The sequence below is a fragment of the Epinephelus lanceolatus genome, chromosome 22, assembly GCF_041903045.1.
Source record: "Epinephelus lanceolatus isolate andai-2023 chromosome 22, ASM4190304v1, whole genome shotgun sequence".
NCBI classification, from domain to species: Eukaryota; Metazoa; Chordata; class Actinopteri; order Perciformes; family Serranidae; genus Epinephelus; species Epinephelus lanceolatus.
Genome location: NC_135755.1, coordinates 4419105 through 4440929, shown reverse-complemented (window position 1 = coordinate 4440929; position 21825 = coordinate 4419105). Strand labels below are relative to the sequence as shown.

Below are 21825 nucleotides of genomic sequence, written 5' to 3'. Positions count from 1 at the left end.
TGTCCACGCCAAGACTCCGCCTGTCCCCGCCCTACTCTGCCTTACTCTGCGTCTGATTGACTTACCCTGACATTCTTACCCTAACCAATCTCATTCCTCATGCCTACAGCTAACCAATCCAGGCAAAAAAAGGCAACGACTACTAGCCAATCAGAGGGAGAGTAGGGTGACCCATGCTTTCACCATAGTAGGAAAAACTTACTTGAGGTTGACTTTGACGGCCCATGTTGGCCAGCAATCCGCTAGACTCCCGCTCCCGAGTCATGATAAAGGTGACGTCGTTTTCTCCTCCAGCACACTGACTAGGGGGAGTTGTACTATTATACTGTATGTGGTTATTATAGTAACGTGTGTAAATCCCGTGTATGTCCCTTTATTCCAAAAGTCGTAAAAAAATCAAGGGAAGAACATTGAATAAAGCCCTGGAGGGTGGGAGTGGATGAACCCGGTCAAAGAGTACCCGCCCGGATAGGACGCTCTAAAACTAAAGCGAGCGGCAGAGGTCATTTCATTGGTCAACAATAAACCTGGTGTTCTATTTGTTGGGGGATTTTGACTGGGTTGTTACAAAAAAACGATCCAAGAGCAAGGCAGAAATCTGAGAGCAGAAATTCCAGGAGTGCACAGAAGCAGTTTGAGCACGGGGAGAAAAGCTGAAGCTGGAGCAGGAAATTTGTGCAAGCAACATGGTATCTGAGTGCGAGCAACATGGTATCTGAGTGCGAGCAACATGGTATCTGAGTGCCAGCAACATGGTATCTGAGTGCCAGCAACATGGTATCTGAGTGCGAGCAACATGGTATCTGAGTGCGAGCACACAGTCTGAGCAGAAACAGAGTAGATCCAAGTGCAAACAGAGGCTATTTGAGTGTGAGGGCAGGGTTTGAGGGACAATATTACAAAATCTGAACGTGAAATCAATAAATAATGCTCTCAAACTGATAGACCACTCTCTTGAATAAAGATAGGAAAAAATCTCCATATGTGTAACGCTGTTATGACATATTTGTGATTCGCAGAAACAGTGTCACATTTTCCTCTGACGACTGGACTGTTGTCTCACAGAAAAGGTAAAGCTCATAAAGACGTTCACTTCCTTTCTTTTGATGTGTTTCTGTTTTCATTTCTGCCCAAGTCTCACAAATAATAAACCATGTGCACCTCACGTACACCAGAGGGCTCCCTACTCCATTTGGTTTGCTTGTGATACTGTGTGAAGTCCTTGGCCTCACACAATACCCACACTTACTGATGCCATACTGTTACTTCAAGCAAGTACACATCCCAGGAATGTGCACCCAAATTTAGATTTAGATTTTGATCTTTCTAATAATATTTCTAATAACATACTTTGATGTTCTATACTTGACTGTTCTCTTTTTGGTTGCAACCAAAGCCATTTCGCACGAGTTGGCACATTCTGTTCAAGCTGGCAGGTGTTCCAGTCTTTTGCTCGGACAGTAAATTCAGATAAATAAAGGTCCTACGTGGCGAAATTACAACATTATTTCAGAGAGTGTGAGTCTCTTCCTCTCCTTCCTTGTGTTTGGGAAGAGACCTGTAGCTGTCTGTCTAACCACACAGTCACAAAAGCAGAACATGCTGGAGGAAAATTACGGAACAACTGTCTTTCAGTTTGTGCTCAGATTTTTGTCTCATTACTGAAAGTCTTCATAATGTTTCTGTGACGTAATGTAATTTGTGTTTTCAGTGAAGATTAACAGGTTTTGTTTGGATGTTTTCCAGTAAGACTAAACTACCACAGAGCCAGGAATTTGTAGTCGTAAATAGTTTAACACAACAGGTGTAACGTCGCCACTAACTGGTCTCACTGGGCTGCTTCATACAGATGCACATAATAAACCAGCAGCTCTGTGTTACTTCAATCATAATCAAATAAAAACCTCACTTTAAAGATTCAGGAGACGTGTTCAGATGTTAAATGTGTTTTAGTAACACTGACTGGCACCAGACTGTGTGTCAACAGTCCTGGACACTGTCTTCAGTCTCTCCTCTGACCAAAGCACGGCTGCCACAGGGATGTATAGAGGGATTATTCAGCAGCTGAAGGTGTGTCACGTGTAAGTTACCTGCAAATGACTGCAGCAGGAGAACACAGATTACAGCTTCATGGAAAACTGAAGCGATGATTTCACTGACGGACAGTCCACTGTTGGACGGCATCGCTGAACGCAGCATCCTGGATTTCTGGGGGGAAAAATTCAAGTCGTAGTTCTGTAGTTATGTTATCAACATGATGACACTGTGTATCTGTATATGGTATGTAGTGTTTTTTGGATACTTAGTTGCTTTTGATTTTACGAGATACTTTGTATCCTTCTTGTTATTTTCTTATAATCTTGTATTTATAGTTTTCACTTTCGGAGTTTCATTGTTAAGCAGCATCTCATTGCGCAGGGAAACCTGTTTTCAACTGTGCATATGACAAGAAACACCTTCACTTGTCTTAACTTGACTCGACTGTGTCTCGTGCCCATAATGTGGGCAAGGATTGCTCACTGACACACTACTTACAGTCTCTGTGAAATGAAGTACTCAAACCTTACACTGAAGTAAAAGTACCACTAACACAATATCACAATCTTCCTATTTTTGGACCTGTGGCTGTTTTTTCTTGTAGCTTATCAGCCCCAGAATGTGTGTGTGTATTTAGAGACCTGTCACTGTGTTTCCTGCAGCCCTTGAGCCCCTAAATGTTGCTGTTTCGTAGCAACTCGTTGCTGACTTTCGAGCAGGGATAATGGCAGGAGAAGTGGTTGTTTTTTACTGAGACATCACCCTTCAGCCACTTCCTCAAAACCATTAACTGCAGTTCCTGACCTGTCCACCAGATGCCCTCAGACATTTTCACTCGACTTCCTCATTCCCCTGCTCACCTGTTCTCACTCACCTCATCAGTCACTCACTCCATGCTGATGCTTTGTTCCTTTCAGCTTCGTCACCATCTGCCCTGTACTTTGGTTTTCAAGCAACCTGAACCTGACTCTGCTCTTTGCCTGGACCTGAATCTGCCTGCCAGAACCTTGTGTCTGCCTCCCAACACCTGCCTGTAAGTTCATTTATGTATATCACTGAACTGCACCAGTCTGTTTGTTTTGTCTGCTTTTGAGTCTTTCCCCTGCTGCCTGCACTCCCCACTGAGACACCTTTATGTCCAGCCCAGTCTCCAGAAGAAAATGTTGGCATTTTGCATTTCTGCATCCCTTGAGAAGATTTCTGCCAAGCTGCAGATAACTGCTTGAGACCTTCAAACAATAAAACCAGCTGTGTTCTAGCCAGTCATTGCTGTTTGAAAGGGGCATGAAAAGCAGATGTTTTTTACCAAGACATTTCTGTCTGGATTCTCAATTGTGCCCTCAAAACAGGGTTTTTAAGGCAAAAAATGACACCTTGACACCTGCCAAGCTGCCTGCCATGCACCTCTAATAAACTAAATACTAGTGACTAGTCCATACCCATTTGTCACCTTCTACCTATGCCAGTCCTCAATGCCTATGTGCAGTTTCACATAGATTGACCACGTCAGTGAGGAGAAAAACGTGGGACAGACAGAATGACTGACTGACAGAATGACACACTGACAGTTTCCGTGATTATGTACAGCATACCATACCATGACTTAGTCATACCAAACATTGGTCCACAGGGGGAGCCACAGCGATCGGTCACATTTTAGCCATTTTGAAGCATTTTTCTGTTGTTATAGCGCCACCCAGTTGCCAATTAGAGTTAAATTTCTCCAGTCACCTTGAGGCGTCCTGTTCTACATATCTACCAAGTTTAGTAAAAATCCATATGGCATCATATATTTTTAATCTCGTTGTGTCCCATTGTCAAGAGAAGCCTGTTCTAAATGTCCTGAATATCCATATTTTGTACAAAAATAAATATTTTGTAAAGTTTAAATCTGATAAGTTAGGAGGTAAATACATTTTGTAAACACATGAAATAAAAATGACCAAATATACATGAAAAAAAAATACTTAATGATATATTTACCCATTTATGATATATATTTAATACATTAAAGATAAAATATAAATATATGTACACAGTTAATAAATATCAGTCTGAAAATATTTCACTTCCTGATGAAGTGATAATGGTTTCATTCCTCCTCCTCTGTTTCCTCTTAAGTTACTTTTTGCTCTTCCTATCTTCTTTGATGGGCTTATGACATTACATTTGTTTTTACTGCTTTTGTCGTCTTTTGTAGCTTATTTGTTCATGATGTCTTTCCCTCCTCCTTCTTCCTTCGAGATGCATACAGTCCATTATGTCTCAGGTTTATTGCTCTCTCCTCAGCCCTCTGAACGCCATATTTTTGGCTTTTCTGTGTAGAATAAAAAACAATTCTATCGTTGAAACAAATAATGCGCCTTGTCTGCGAGCCATTAGGCAGTTGGGCTGTATGTGCATGCTGCAGTTGACAGTGGTTAGCTAAAGGAAACCAACATCAGCTGTGAGTGATAACGGAAAAGAAAAAAAAAGCTCTTTGCAAATTAAATGTTGAAAAACTACGTCTCACAATCTCATTTTCGTTCACAACTATTATTCAAAATGAAATCTTTCAAAGTTTAAATAAAGTAATTTTCACAGCAGCACTTTTCTTTTACTTGAACTTAAGGTAATATATTTTTTTGCAGTCTGACTACATTGTTTACACGATGTCAGTAATTCACTGTCACAACTCAAAATAATCTCCATGCTGGTTTTAAAGTCATGCTGTTACAGTGAGAAGTCATGATTTTTAACACTTCCTACCTAGAAGGCAAACATCAGGTCCAGCGTGGTTCATGCAGAGTGACACATGTGTGAGATGCACTTCCTTATTTATCGTGCACACCTGCACTGTTGTGGTTTTAAACACACTTGTACTTCATTTCTTACTTTGCAGATGAAATGAGTTTCCTGTCGTGTGGCCTGTCGCACTCTCATAAATGAAGACAGTGAAGATTGTTTCAAACCAAACAGTTTCTAAACTGTTTTTAAATCTTGATGGGCTTTTCTAAATACTACATTTTTCCAATATCGACAGACTTTATTAACCATATCAAGAGTCTAGAGTCTGTGGTTTTGCATTTGTTATTTCTCAGAGCTGTTTGAAGAGGAGATATAATACATATTTACTGCTTTACACTGTCACTATTTGCAAACCTTTGCACGCAGAAATGAGCAGCACTTCTTCCTGTAGCACCCTTTGTCTACACAGCCTAACCTGTGGCAGCAACCAGGGCAGCTTTCAGTACACCATGAACACAGCAGAGGGTGCTAATATGACGGGTCCATTACAGTTCTGTCATGTTGTGAAGACAAAACTCACCTGCCTCTCTTTGGTTTCAGTGTAACATATTTTGTGTGTTTTTTTTTTTATCTGAAAACTTAGGAGGTCAATCTTTGTAAATACAGCAAATAAAAAAATGCTGAATAAACATGACAGGGGTTCATAGAGGTATTTATTTAAATATTTACACACATAAAATCAATAATATCCATATAATATGTTTATCTATGAAATAATGCATTTAGTATGTATTTGTATTTCTTCCACATTTCCCTCTGTGCCAAAGAGCTGCACCGCTGTCCAAAAACAAACAAATCCATAAGCCACAGTGAGTGACACATCCCTTTGCATGTCTTTCATTTTCATTCCTAAGAGATGTAATAATCTCTATTTTACAGAACATTGCTGTGGGGCGTGACCTTATTTTATTTATTTATATTTTGGGGGGTGGGGTGGTTCTGTCTTTCTCTGTTATTGGTCAATCAAGAGGTTTTTAGTCCATTATTTCCCTCTCCTGAAGCTTCTTCTTTCGGTCCTCTGTTTCTTCTTGTTTCCAGTCAACATGAATAACTCTGGACCATCGTTCTTAACCTTCTTTTTACCTGCCAGATATTTGAATTTGTACTTCACAGTATTCCAGATCCTCTTGCCGCCTGTATTCCGACAGAAGAAGAAAACTGTTCAAATTTGCTGGGTTTAGCTGCCAGAAAAAAATTCACAACATCGCAACAGAAGAGTGATAGTTGAGTTGAAAACATTATTCATGTCAAAATGATGGTCGAGACAGCTCTGTCCCCCCATTCTGTGACCGAATCTCTATATGTAGAATGGCGGAGTGGCAAGACAGCGCCATATTCCTGCCTTTAACAGGCAGTTTGAAGGGAGCTAAAGACAGCTTGTTCTCATTGCAGTACTTTGGCACCCCCCCCTTTAGCGTGTTTATGAGAAACAATGGGCTTTCAGCTGACTCCAGTGTAAACCAATCCACAGCATTACTTGATGCTGAGAGCAACTGATGGAGTACAAAGAGCGAGAAAGTCTCTGTAATTAAGGACGGAGAGAAGGTGGATGGGTCGAACACACAGGAGACCACGGTTCATGCCCGAGTAAAGCGTGAAGTCAGTGTTGTTTTAATGTTATGCAATACACGTATACTTGTGTACTGATGTTACCAACATGACTTATTTACATTGTGTTGTTGTAAAGTAACAAATGCACCTATTTCAAATCAAAACATGATCTTTTTTCCTCAAACCTAACCAAGTATTTTTGTCATTAAACCTAACTGCGAGTAACAGAGTAACAGACCCTTAAGAAATATTATAAATGATAAAAAATAACAGAACCTTTAAAATAATTTTAAATAATTAAAAAAATAGTACCTTAACCTTAACCTTTGAAAATATGATAAATAATCAAAAACTAATAGATCATTTTTAAAAAATCGAAATAAAAAAGAACCTTTAAAAGTACTATAAATGGTAAAAAAAGTAACAGAAACTTAAAAAAAATCTCACAATGATAAAAAAAAAATATTGGTAAATGTCTTACTTGTTAAATCAAGGAAAGAAATTAAGGATTATGTTTTTTTCTCTGAATTCAAAGTTTAATTTTATGGAGTCGAGAAAACAATGAGAGCATGATGTAAAGCACTGTAAAAGATTTTCAGATGCTTTGAAGCTTAAATCACCTTAAAAATAAGCTCGAAGAGCACGTACTGTTTTATCCTCGATACTTGAAAACCTTACTATCGCCGGGCCGACAACATTTCTCTGTAACATCTGTGTGTTTCCTGTTTCCTGCAGACGTCCAGCAGCTGTTGGTGGTTAAAGAAGAAGTTCCCCCTGAGCAGCAGGAGTGGAGCTCCAGTGTGGACCACACTGGAGCTCCACACTGGAGCTCCAGTGTGGACCACACTGGAGCTCCAGTGTGCTCCAGTGTGGTCCACACTGGAGCTCCAGTGTGGAGCTCCAGTGTGGTCCACACTGGAGCTCCAGTGTGGAGCTCCAGTGTGGTCCTCCTGGTCCACACTGGAGCTCCACACTGGAGCTCCAGTGTGGACCAGGAGGACCCAGAGCCTCCACACATTAAAGAGGACCAGGAGGACCCAGAGCCTCCACACATTAAAGAGGACCAGGAGGACCCAGAGCCTCCACACATTAAAGAGGACCAGGAGGAACTCTGGATCAGTCAGGAGGGAGAGCAGCTTCAAGGGCTGGAGGAGGCCGATAACACCAAGTCCATATCCACTCCTGTCCCTGTGAAGAGTGAAGATGATGAAGATAAACCTCAGTCCTCACAGCTTCATCAAGGGCACACTGAACATATGGAAATAGAAGTTGAAGTAGAGGACTGGGGAGGACCAGAACCAGATACACATCTACAACTTGAGACTGATGACAAGACTGGAAAGTCCTCTGAACCTGAGACTGATGACAGTGATGATTGGAAAGAGACCAGAGAACCTCAGTCAGGTTTAAACTCTCTTAAAACTGATCAAGTCCCTGTCAGTGAATTGAATGGTGGTAAAAAACCATTTCGCTGCTCTGAGTGTGGGAAATATTTCAGCTTGTGGCAGCATCTGAGGAAACACATAAGAACTCACTCACAAGAAAAACATTTCAGCTGCTCAGTTTGTAAGAAATCTTTTACAGAGAGTGAACACTTACACTCGATGATTCACACAGGAGAGACACCATTTAATTGCTCTGTGGGAAAACGTAGGGTACATTTTTGCTACCCTGTCTGAAATCTTAAATCCCTGCAACCCAGCACTCTCATGACACTGTTTAGGGTTCCAGAGGACTCCACCACTCTGACTGCCTGACAAGCCAATACAGTGGCGTATATGGCTCCATCAGGTTGTTGCAGCATTTTGCTAGAATGGAAGTCCACTATTCCCCATCGGCCTCTGTCTAGATTAAAGACCTGTTATATTTTATCTCAAACTTGAGAAGAGTGCAGTTAGTTACAGAGTGGGCACCATGCTTACGCCAGTAGCTTGATGGACCATCACAAAGGGGCGGGGCTTAGCGAAAGGTAAATTGTACAATATTACTATTCACTCTCGTGCACTGAAGGAAAAGTATTGTAATCCTGTATGATTTGCAGTTATCCTGGAAAAAAAACAAGTCATTTAAAAAAATAAGATTTACGCACAAGCAAGCCTGAGTTCATCACATGAGAACCCACACAGGAGTTTGATGTAACAGGGAGTTTGTTTATTTATTTATGTTTATGATTAGCAATATCAGTGTCATCTAAGAAACATTCTGCAACAGATTTGATGGTGACAGCGATCTGTGTGCACTAACTTCTTTATGAGATATGACTAATCATGTACTATGGGTGTGTTCTGAGCCGCATATTTTTTCTTTTAACTTTTGCAGCTGCTTTTACACAATATGTTCTGTTGGGACATACTACTTCTTCATAACACTGTGCCTTGAACTTTGACCCTCCTGTTCATATATCTGTTACTGTGGAGATAAAACAAAACCATTCTCCAAGCTTGCGGTCAACCCAGAGAACTCTGCTGCATACAGTCTAGATTCTAACATATTATATTCAACCACATATAGTAGAACATCCTGGTATTTGTGGCATACTGCATTTGACACACTATGTATTGGGACATACTAAATTATGTTTGCCATACTTTATGGGTATTGGAACACAGAGTGTATGTCTCTTGCAATCATTAAATTCCATTAAAACACCACATCAAACCATGAATTGACTAAAATAAGTATTGTGTGTGTATCAGAGTCTGATATATCTCCTTCCTTTTTTATTTTGTCTGTTTGAGCAACAAAAAACAATGTAAGGACCATTTGCATAAGCGTAGCAGCCCAAACAGGACGTGCCTACCTCAATACGTGCTGATCCAACAGTACACAAGGCAGTACACCATGACCATCCTCCTCTCATCAGCAGTGATGGTTCGCCCATTGTCCAACTTTCCCTATAGATGAGTCACAGCTTCAGGGGCCTCATCGGTGCCTCAGTGCAGACCATGTAGACAGCAGCGTTCACACACCACCAGCCTGCAAGTTTCAGTCATCACTTTAACCTTATATACTGCAGTGACGGCCAAATGAGGCCTCATGAACCAGTCTCTGTTTAATAAGCCCACCAGATGGTGATCTCTGCTCAACAAGGGGTTGAAAGCACACTGCATTCCATGAGCCTTCTCATTAAAGCAAGAGCACCATCTTGTGGTGATGTAGCAGAAAGAGGAAAAGGGGAAAAAAAACAGAACAGCCCTTCTTATACTCTGACAGGCAGGGACTGAGAAATGAGACACACCTGTGCGCCGGGGGAAGGGAAACCAACGAACGAACAAAAGCAGCATGGAGGAGAACAGAGTGAGAGTGTAAAGTCTCCTTTACAGGTCCAGTGTGGAAATTTTAGGGGGATTTGGTGGCATCTAGTTGCGAGGATTGCAAATTGAAACCAGCTGAAACTTTTCCTGGTTAGAATGTGTTCATTGTTCAGGAGGAATTAGCTCCCTATGTAGATATGAATGGCTCATGCTAAGGAAACAAAATCACAATGATTCTTATTTTCAGGTGATTTTACACTGAAAAACATACTTGTTGGGATTTAAATTCGGGCTTCACATGTAGGCATCACTTATATTGGGGTCAATTGGCTATCGGAAATAATTAATAATTATTAATAATAATTCATAATTATGTTAAATAATGTGACTTAAAGCCCCTACAAGGAACTTTCATTTAGATTTGATTTTGGCGACCCTGTGGACAAAAGCGGTAGTGTTTTGCCGGAATGAAGCCTACATTTCCCATGAGCTCTAGCGCGTATTGTCGTAAAGACGCTTACCTGGCTCGCGCATGTGTTTGTTTTGGGGATGAATGAAACAACAAGACGGGAAAACTTTGCCCCGGCTCCTATCAGGGATCCCAGCTCACCTCTGCCGCGCCCCAGCTCCACCTCTCCGGCGCAAGCGCCACCGCCGCCGGGGTAAACACAGTGGTTGGCTGGTAAGGCTGAAGGCCTGTTTGGCGAGCACTTCCACGGCTAAATGTAAACAGCTAGGTAAGATGACGTATGCCGTCTGAGTGCCGTAAATCATTTCGTCCTAGAAGCGACCTGGGGCGGACCCGGACACAGTTTCCTAAAGGTATGGATATACACTATATAGAAATAGCTTATCTTCACACCGATGGTCTCATTTACTGTACAGACATCAGCAGAAACGAGAGACTTGTGCATATCCAGTTAAAAGTTCCTTGTAGCGGCTTTAATTAACATTAAATTACCTCGTGGGGCACCATTCCCGTAAAGGGAAAAATGATAGCCAGTTAAAGATATCAGTCTCATAAAATACGCTAAACTATTACTTTGGAGTTTTGATTAATAATTAAATTAATGACAACAACCAAAATTAACAGTAACGCCTGAAGGATTTTGGAGTTCTTGACGCAGCAGAGGTTGACTATTCATTCACTCTTGTGCAACATTAAACAGACAGCAGGTATGATTCCAAAGAATTATATTTATTGACAAAGTAGCAAAGCAAAACCAAACACACAAATTCTAACTAACTATATACAACCTTGGTGTGTGTGTGTGTGTGTGTGTGTGTGTGTGTGTGCGTGCGAGAGAGAAAGAAGAGAAAAACAAAGGCGGGTGTCGTGATCAAGGAGCTGTTTGGCCTACAAAACAAAATGGCTGACAACAGAGAACTACAAGATGGCCGAATCAAAGCTGGTTTCAGATCAGGGGAGGTGTTTGTCTGACCGTGTGGTCAGGACAAAGACAAAGGAAAAGAAGTGGGAACTTTGAGATGCCAGTTTGCATGTAGCTCTGTTGAAAGCCTATTTGTTAATGAGTCTATGTCAATGTGATGTGTGTTGCAAACGGTCTGGATTAATGCAGAGATTGTTTAGATGTGTGCAAGAATCTGTTTGTGAACAATATTAGCAAACTAAACTCTTAGCTGTGGTGAAGCCAACTAATCAATGACCTAACTGCAATCTATCACAGCAATAACTCAGCAAACAGCATTAAATCACATACAACAAGTTAAACAGTCTTGCTTAGCCTGTAAAGCTGTGATTAACCTATGCCCAGTTGTTACATTACTGATCCTTGAATGGATGGGAGAAAGAGTCACTTGGTGGTGTACTGCTCTGTTATCTGGCAGAAGAAGGCTGGGAAGATGGTTCCAGGTGCAGTCTTTGTTGGGTCTTTGCTCCAAAGGTTCTGATCCGAGGAAGCCAGTCGCTCAGGGTCCTTGCAGAGTTAGACGCTGGGTGCTAACTCACTTAGTTCCTTGTTGCTGGAAAGCTAGTTGCAAACCTTGTGCTTGCACCTCTAACTTTCTGGTTCAGGTTAGAGAGTCTGTGATCAATTGCCCCACTTTAGATGGTTCAGGGTAAGGAGCAAGGGTCTGAGCATCTGGGCTGGTCCAGGCCCAGCTGGAAAGAGGTGTGGGCTGCTCCGCAGTTCCCAAGTAAGAGCGGTGTGAGTTGTTCACCAGCTCTAGAGTAAAAAGGGGAGCAGACCTTCTACAGATGCCTGTGACATCACAGAGTCACATGTCACTGTAAAAGTCCTGTCCAATCAAGTTGTGAGACTGAGGTGTGACGTGAGACCTCCTGGAGATGGGTGTCAAATTGTGGTCTTTGTTTGGAGAACAAAGAGCATGCAGAGAAGGAAGCCTTTAAATGTCCAGTGTAGATTTTACCAAATGACAAAATATCTGTGGTCCTGTGAATCCCAACATACTTAATAAATTATATTCAACCTCTTTCAGTATATCCTCTGAAATCCTACACACTGGACCTTTGACTGCTCTCCCAGATAATTTATTTTACCCTTCATCTCTCAGTTACATATCTCCTCCTTTGACAAACTTACACTGAACTGAATGAAGCTGAGATGTTTATCTGGTTTTCTAATTTGATTTATTTACTGAATGACATTTGATTTTTAGAACTGTATTCTGAATTTTGTTTTTGTGACATTTTGTGTTTGACCATTGACCATAATTGTTTAATTTGAATATATAATATGGGTTAAATACAATGTGATGTAATTAATAAATTAATTGATGGTTTGTGTTTTGCTCTCTTGTACATGTTCTGTAGTGCATGTTGCTAGCTGTCTGAGCTAACATCCAACTGGTTAAAAGGAATGCTATTCTTACAGTGACAGGGTCAACCCTGGGCAGTGACTTATGGCGTCCGACCCTGACGAAAATAGCTGTCCTTTAACGTTGGCATGATACGCGGTTGGTAACTGTTATAGTTTAGCTGCGCTTGGCGGTGTCAGGGTGAAATGTGGCAGGACAAGAATGAAAGTTAAGGTGCTTAAGGGACAGTACATTACAGGACAGGTGGCAACCCTAACGGAAACTAAGAAAAACAACCATATTTAGCTTCTCTGCACTGGCTCCCTGTAATGTATATAACTGGATTTAAAATCCTCGGTCAGTCTCCATGAACTCATAGTGCCATATTATCCCACATTATCACCACACTCAGAGAATGCAGGGTTATTTGTGGTTTCTAAAGTCTCCAAAAGTAGATCAGGAGCCAGAGCCTTCAGCTATCAGGCTCCTCTTCTGTGGAATCATCTTCCTGTTTCAGTGCGCGAGGCAGACACCATCTCCACATTTAAGACGAGACTTAAGACTTTGCTTTTTGATAAAGTTTATAGTTAGGGCTGGCTCAGGCTTGCCCTGTACCAGCCCCTAGTTAGGCTGATATAGGCCTAGTCTGCCGGGGAACATTCTATGATACACTAAGCTTCTTTCTTCTCTCTCTCTCTCTCTCTCTCTCTCTCTCTCTCTCCATGTGCTAACATTCTTGCCCCATTATCAATCAATCAATCAATTTTATTTATAAAGCCCAATATCACAAATCACAATTTGCCTCACAGGGCTTTACAGCATACGACATCCCTCTGTTCTTATGACCCTCACAGCGGAAAAGGAAAAACTCCCCAAAAAAACCCTTTAACGGGGGAAAAAACGGTAGAAACCTCAGGAAGAGCAACTGAGGAGGGATCCCTCTTCCAGGATGGACAGACGTGCAATAGATGTCGTACAGAACAGATCAGCATAATAAATAATCCGTATGACACAATGAGACAGAAAGAGAGACAGAGACAGAGAGAGAGATGCAGGACAGACGGTAATGACAGTAGCTTACAACAACATTAATGAAAGTAATAATATTATAGTTATAGTTCTGGCTACTGTGGTACAATATGTTGAAAGTATATATTAGTATCTGGCAGTATACATGTGTGACAATAATCATATGTGTATAATAACAGTAGAAGTATGACTAATGACTAATGATGGCAGCAGCAGCAGGAGGCATCTGGCAGGACCACGGCAGCAGCACAACCACACACGTCACACCATCCAGGCACCGCTGTGATATGAGTTAATCTGAGAGACAGTGGAGCACAAAGGCTCCGGAGAAGAAGCCCAGTTAGTGACATCCAGAATGGCCGAGTTAGCAAGATGCAGTAATAGAATACGAGAGAGAGAGAGAGAGAGAGAGAGAGAGAGAGAGAGAGAGAGAGATAGAGAGAGAGAAGGTCATGTATTTTATCTATTTTTAATGTTGTATTATTGGTATTTTTGTATGTTTTTATTGTAAGGTGTCCTTGGGTGCTCAGAAAGGCGCCAACAAATAACATTTATTATCATTATTATTATTATAGAAGGTGCCCGGTGTATTATAGAGGTCCTCCGGCAGACTAGACCTAAGTCAGCCTAACTAGGGGCTGGTACAGGGCAAGCCTGAGCCAGCCCTAACTATAAGCTTTATCAAAGAGGAAAGTCTTAAGTCTAGTCTTAAATGTGGAGACGGTGTCTGCCTCCCGGACCGTAACAGGAAGATGATTCCACAGGAGAGGAGCCTGATAGCTGAAGGCTCTGGCTCCTGATCTACTTTTGGAGACTTTAGGGACCACGAGTAACCCTGCGTTCTCAGAGCGCAGTGTTCTGGTGGGATAATATGGCACTATGAGCTCTCTAAGATATGACGGAGCTTGACCATTTAGAGCTTTATAAGTTAACAGTAGGATTTTAAATTCAATTCTGGATTTTACAGGGAGCCAGTGCAGAGAAGCTAAAACAGGAGAAATATGATCTCGTTTCTTAGTTCCTGTTAGTACACATGCTGCTGCAGTCTGAATTAGCTGGAGAGTTTTTAAGGACTTACTAGAGCTACCTGATAATAGAGAGTTACAGTAATCCAGCCTTGAGGTAACAAAAGGGTGGACCAATTTTTCTGCATCTTTTCGGGTCAGGATAGGCCTAATTTTCGCAATATTACGCAGATGAAAAAATGCAGTCCGTGAGGTTTGTTTTAAATGAGAATTAAAAGACAAATCTTGATCAAATATTACTCCGAGGTTTCTTACGGTAGCGCTAGAGGCCAGAGCAATGCCATCTAGAGAAACTATGTCATCAGATAAAGAGTCTCTGAGTTGTTTGAGGCCAAGAACAATAACTTCAGTTTTGTCTGAATTTAACATCAGGAAATTGGTGCTCATCCAATTTTTTATGTCTTTAAGGCAGTTATGGAGTTTAGTTAATTGATTACTTTCTTCTGGCGTCATCGATAAATACAACTGTGTATCATCCACATAACAATGGAATTTTATGGAATTTTTTTTTTTTTTAAATTTATTGATTTCTAATGATGTTACCTAAAGGAAGCATATATAGAATAAATAGGATTGGTCCGAGCACAGAACCTTGCGAAACTCCAAAACAAACTTTAGTACGTAAGGATGATTCATTATGAACGTGAACAAACTGAAAACGATCAGATAAATAAGATTTAAACCAGCTTAGTGCAGAACCTTTTAGGCCAATTAAGTGTTCCAGTCTCTGCAGTAGAATTTGATGGTCAAGAGTGTCAAACGCCGCACTAAGATCTAATTAATGCATGTTATGAGCTTGGCTTCTTCCCTAGAGCCTTTGGGCTCCCATTTTTTGCAGGTTCCAGCAGATCATGGCTACGCCTCGCTTGTTGGTCGTCAGCTGAGGTGGTACAGGCACCTGATTAGGATGCCCTCCGGATGCGTCCTGTTAAGGATGTTCTGGGCATGTCCCACTGGTTGAAGGAATCCTGGTTTTCTCAGGAGGAGCTGGAAACCATTGCTTGGGGAGCCTGGTATCTCTCCGAAGTTGTCAACAAACACTGACTTTCACCAGAGAGGGCGGTGTTCACGTCCTGTAAGATTCGAAAGCCAAACCCTGTTCTATTTTCCTAAACCCAACCATGTGTGTTTGTTGTTGAAGGAAAAGGAGTCAATTCACAGTGTTGTACCGACATAGTGAGTTTTTTTTGAAAGAGACTGTATGTAAACTGTACATTTCCTGTGAAGACAGGAAACTGTCATCTTGAAAGAGGACAATGCATGTAACAGGCAGAACCTGACACGATGTTCCAGAGTGTCAACAACCAACGCACACAGGGTACCTTGGACGTTGTATGTGGATGTGGAAAGTCCATGACCAAACGTCAATATGTGACGAGGTCGGAGTGAGAATATGTTGGCTGGGTTGAGGAACATCTGGGGTGCTTTGCTCGGCCTGCTGCCCTGTGACCCGGCCCTGTACATGGGGATGAAAATGGACAGACAGACGAACTGACGGATGGATGGATACTTCTACTATTATTATACACATAATTATTAATACACCTCAGTTTCCACTTCATGTGACGTAAGTCACAAGCGTAACATGCTACACAGACTACTGCACTATGTTGCTATTGAAATACCTCGATTGACTTTTGGTTTACACGGGAAACTAATAACTGCCTTCGTGTGAAAGTCCAGAGTCTGTTTGACCCATTCACCTCCACTCCCAACTGCTCTATGTGGACTGCTGCAAAGGGTGCCTCTGTGCTTCAGTGTCTGACACTGAGGTCCACTGACAGAGCGGCGGTATTTGATGACTTGGGAGTGAATACAGGATGGTCAAAGATACAACAAAGCACAGAGCCCCTGAAAGGTTATGGAGGGACTATTTCTATGAACTGCTTTTGTGATCCTTCACTATTCTTTTGTGTTTCCAATATGTTAAACATTCTCTATGATACATATTTCAAAAATGAACTATTCTGTAGTTTTTTAGGGATTTTTTAAAAATGATTACAACTGTCTGAGCTCAGGCAATGTTTATGGGGAATATCAGTTTTTATGCATTTTTACTTTTTTCGTAGTGTTAGATTGAAAACAAAATATAGCATTCACCCAGTTAAGGACTCATTGTGTCCTCATGATGGCTGAAGGTATAACTTTTTAATGATTTTATATTTTACGATTTTTCTCTTTTGGTTATGTTATTTAACTTCTCTCCCACCATGACTGTTAAATTCAAAAAATAAAATTAGTTAATTAACCCTTTACAGGCCGGTTTCTGTGATGTACCACTCATCTCATTTTTATACAAAAAAAAGGACAACAACAAAAGTGAAATCATTTCAGTTTACAAGAGGTTGGAGGGATATTTTTTTAATACTTATATCTGCCTGAGGTCAGTCAATTTTCATGCAGAATATTAGTTCATATGCATTTTTACTTTTTGTACAGTGTAAGATTAAAGTAAAAGACTCATTGAGTCCCCTATTCAATTCCATGTAAATTTTTTGAGAATAATGGGTAAACCCTTGGCTGAAACAGTTACTGAAAAAGTTACTCTTCAACGCTCTCACTGCAGGGCTGGCAGTAGAATACCCTGACGCCACGCTCCTTCAGCCATCATGAGGACGCAATGAGTCATTACTGGGTGAGAGCTATTTTTTTTTCAATCTCACACTCCAAAAAAAAACCTAAAAAACTAGAGAATATTTCATTTTTTGGCTGTTTTTTGTATAAAAATGAGTGGTACATCACAGAAACCGGCCTGTAAAGCGTTCATTAACTAATTATATTGTTTGAATTATAACAGTCATGGTGGGAGAGAAGTTAAATAACATAACAAAAAAATAATAATCTTAAAAGATAAAGCCATTAAAAAGTTATGTCTTCAACCATTACGAGGATGCAATGAGTCCTTACTGGGTGAGAGCTATAAATTTAATTGCACATTGAATAAAAAAAAAAAAAAAAACTTTTAACTTTTTTTTTTTTTTGAAAAAAAACAGATAACAGATAAAGGCAAAACTTCCCCAAAGCATTTTGCCAAAGCATGATTGCAGCCAAAATGCTGCCTGCTCAATAGAGGAACGGGCGAGGTCCTTGCTGGGTGTAAGGGTTGATGCCAAGTCATTATTGTAGAAAAAAGACACATCTGACATCCAAACACACCATAAGGCTTAATGACAAACACTGAGGTAAAAGGGCAGTAAGTCCAAACCTGTCTGGTAGCTGCAATAGACTCTATATACACCAGTCAGCCAAAACATTAAAACCAGTGGTGGGTGAAGTGAGTAACATTGATGTAACGTGAAACTGCTTTATTCTGTGTTTTTACAGGTTTAAATTGAAGTTGAGGCCGGTGTTGGGCCATGCGTTTGTTTAGTGGTTGTTTTGTTTCACCAATGTACAAGTCTGGGCATTCCTCACTGCATTGGACAGCGTACACCAGGTTGCTCTTCTGGGTGTGTGGTGTACGGTCTTTTGGATGTACCAGTTTTTGTCTGAGTGTGTTACTGGGTTTGAAATACACAGGGATGTGGTGTTTGTTGAAGATCCTCCTGAGTACAAGAAAAAGACAATAGAATGCCTACAGAAACTACAGAATGAGGGCACCATTGATCGCCTACAATATCACAGTTTTACTCTCTTACTTTGTGAACAAATTAAGAGGTTTAAAAATGGATCCAGATGATACCATGGTATCCTATGATGTGACCTCCCTGTTCACTTGCATTCCAACCATGGAGGCAGTGGAAACAGACAGGCAACGTTTGCTACATGACAACACCCTCCATGACAGAACCCAGCTCAGTCCAGATCAGATATGCCAACTGCTAGATCTCTGCACATGGCCCAACACAGAAGGGCTAACTCGTCAGGGCAAGACTCAGCTGTCTATTTACACCTCAAGGAGAAAGCACACTCCTTTGAAGACAGCAACGTGCACATTTTGGACAGGGAAGACAGATGGTTTGAAAGAGGTGTAAAAGAAGCCATCTATGTGAAATTGGAAAAACCATCTCTCAACAGAGGAGGAGGTCTGCGACACCACCTATCCCCCACCTATAATGCTGTCCTTTCATCCTTGCCCAGGAGACTTAACAGCTTAACCTCTAAAAACAATGGTCGTTCACAAATGGCCTCATGTGACTCTAACGACTCCAATTGCAGTATTGCAGCAGGAGTTTCAACGACTGTCGTTGACACACCATTGGAGCACTAACGAACCAGTGACATCATTGGCCTTGTGAAGACCTCCTCAGAGGCTAGTCAGACAAGCATGAACTGATGAAGCCTCTTGGATAAGAGGTGAAACGTCTTCTAAGACAAAAACTAAATCCAGTTGCGTTCGATTCAGTTGCCTTGAGATACCAGTATCTTGCGTCATTACCACACGTGACATATGCCTGCACGTCGGCCACGCCGATTTGCATGAAGTGGTGTCTCATTTCTTAGGGAAAGATCTCTACCCTAATATTTCTCACTTCCCTTATCAAGGGTTATCTCACAAACAAGGGCACTTAATACCAAGTGGAAGATTTAAGGGGTAGAAATGGGATTGGGCTACGTGTTTCAGCCTCGGAGGTTACCCCTTGGTTGTAGGCTACTTGCAGTGTGTTCTCTGTTTGCAGTGTTTTTTTTCTAAATGCTGTGTCTGTATTGTCTTATTGGTGAAGATGTTTTAATAGTTTGCTTGTTTTGTGTCTCTAAAGTGTGTTGAGCTCTCAGGGCCACCGTGGGACCTCCTTAGCTAGTATGTGTTATCTGCACCTGATTAACTAGCCCAGCTGCTGCATATCTTTCCATTACATCAAATACTTTCAAAGGTTAATCATATTGTCTGCATGTATGTAGACACAAAATAATAAATGGAACATGGCAGTGTCAAAGTGCAGTGGTCACCCCAGCAAGGACCACAGCACAGCAGAATCACTGTGACACATGCATGTTTCTTAACTGATAAGTTTCTGAGTATTGTGAAAATGTTGCCTCTGTTCATGGGAACAGACAAATATTTCTCCTCAGTTCCCTGTTTTTGAGAGATGTTAAGATAAATGGCTGTATATAAGAACTGGTTTTCCTCTCAATCAGCACCTCCTCACAGGGTCCGCTGAATCTACAGACACTGCGATGAGAAGACAAGAAAAAGGAAGAAAGTGCTGCAGCAGGTTTGCACCAAACTTTATCATCCTCTGACTTTTATTCACAGGACTGACAGTCAGTACGGCTGTTCCCTAAACAAGTTTCAGTAACACGTCTGTCTCTCGTAGTCATCGTCACCATGAAGATGCTGATTGTGTCTGCACTTGTTTGTGCCACGATGGTTCTGACCAGAGCTGCTGGTGAGTATAATACATACGGTACAGATGTTAATAAACACAAACAGTCCAAGTCAATAACTGCAGTGTCAAACTTTCCAGCTCCTCCAGAGGAAACTCCCCAAGATGAAACAGGTGAGTGGCTTTAAGATTTTCACTTCAACAGAATGTGGTTGTTATGATGCTCTGCTGTGATGACTTCACCTGTGTTTAATGTCAATGAGCAGTTTCTCCTGATAAAAGCTTTGTGTCAGATGCTAATGTAACTTTATCTTATTTTATATCCTATTACGTTATATTGCTTTTTATTACTCATATAGGGCTATGTTATGTATTCCGATGTTTGTATTCTGTTGCAATTTTTTTATGTTTATGTAAAAAATTTTATGTCTGACCAGAGCAGCTGGTGAGTATAATACATATGGTACAGATGTTAATAAACACAAACAGTCCAAGTCAATAACTGCAGTGTCAAACTTTCCAGCTCCTCCAGAGGAAACTCCCCAAGATGAAACAGGTGAGTGGCTTTAAGATTTTCACTTCAACAGAATGTGGTTGTTACGATGCGCTTTGTGTCAAATGCTTTTTATGTTTATTTAACCCATTTTTAACCAGGTTAGTCCCATTGAGATTAGTGATCTCTTTTTCAAGGGAGACCCGGCCAAGAGGGCAGCATAAATTTACAACACCAGCAAGGACATAAAAAAACACAAACATAAAAGATACTCACTAAGATATAAATGATAAATACCTACAGGCATCAACAACCGTGCATGTGGGACAGACAATAAAAACAAATCTTGTGATCTCAGACTATAAAGTCAGATCTCTGAGCAATCAAAGTGCAAATGTACGATGGTAGTTTATCCAGAATGGCTATATACGTAAACAAACAAATACCAGTGACTGAGCCTACGCATAGTCAAAGATGGCCACCCAGCCCTGGAGTAAAGAGTACAATGATGAGTGAGGGCTTTACAGTTTGTAACAAACCTCAGAGCACTGTGATATACAGTATCTAACATGTGCAAACAGCGTGCGGATGCATTCATGTACAATAGATCACCATAATCAAGAACTGGTAAGAAGGTAGCAGAGATCAGTCTCCTTCTGGCCTCCATAGAGAAGCAGGACTTATTTCTGAACTAGAACCCTAACTCCAGTCTCAGCTTTTTAAGAAGATTTTCAACATGAGGTTTAAAAGAAAGACAGTCATCAAGCCAAACACCAAGATATTTAAAACTGGAGACAACTTCTAACTTCTTTCCCTAAGCAGAAATAATGTCAGCAGTGTTCTCAGGCTTTTTACGAGCATTTGAAAAATGCATTACCTTAGTTTTATCAACATTTAAAACCAGCTTTAGTTGCGAAAGCTGAATCTGTATAATATTAAAAACACCCTGCAGTTTGGCAAGAGCCTCAGCAATGGAGGGACCAGCACAATAGATCACAGTGTCATCTGCATAAAAATGAAAATAGGCTCCATCCACATTACAACCTGAACTATTAACCCTATGGGCCCGAACAACGCATAGTGCATCCAAATTCACACCTGTTCTTCTCTATTGATTTCCTCCGCGAAAAAAAAAAGATAAAGTTACACTAAAATCATGAATAACAGAGCTTTCGTGCAGCTCTGCACACACATTACTCTTGGACGGATTACTCGCAAATGCAGGCTCGCACAGGAATACCACGCATATCACATGAAAGCGCAGGAGCAGAGCTTTCCAATGATACCACACACATCATTGTGCTGTCATCCCATCACGCTGTAAATACAGATCAATTGTCTACAAAATAAAAACCTGACGAATTTCTTTACGATCCATTATACAGATCTTGTTATCAGTCACTTCATATAGTGAGGAATATCGTATCTTACCACGTCTTAGGCTTGCGTGTGTTTCTTCCTGTCTATCCACATTTGTAGTCCAGCTTTCAAGATGCAAATATCTCCATATTGTCCAGTTGACACTCCATCAAACTTTGTATGACAAGACCAGCCACTTCACCTTTGCGCACCCAGACAACTGCAGCGTAATTATGCATGCTGAC

At 41.0% G+C, this 21825-nt stretch overlaps 1 protein-coding gene across 1 annotated transcript in view; it reads left to right on the top strand.

Moving 5' to 3' along the window:
- LOC117245741 (type-2 ice-structuring protein-like) overlaps positions 1-21825 on the top strand; it is a 130974-nt gene that overhangs the window by 25873 nt on the left and 83276 nt on the right. The window contains exon 3 of the mRNA XM_078164009.1: positions 19605-19617. Coding sequence (XP_078020135.1) covers positions 19605-19617 — 13 coding nt within the window. The remainder of the gene's footprint in view (positions 1-19604; positions 19618-21825) is intronic.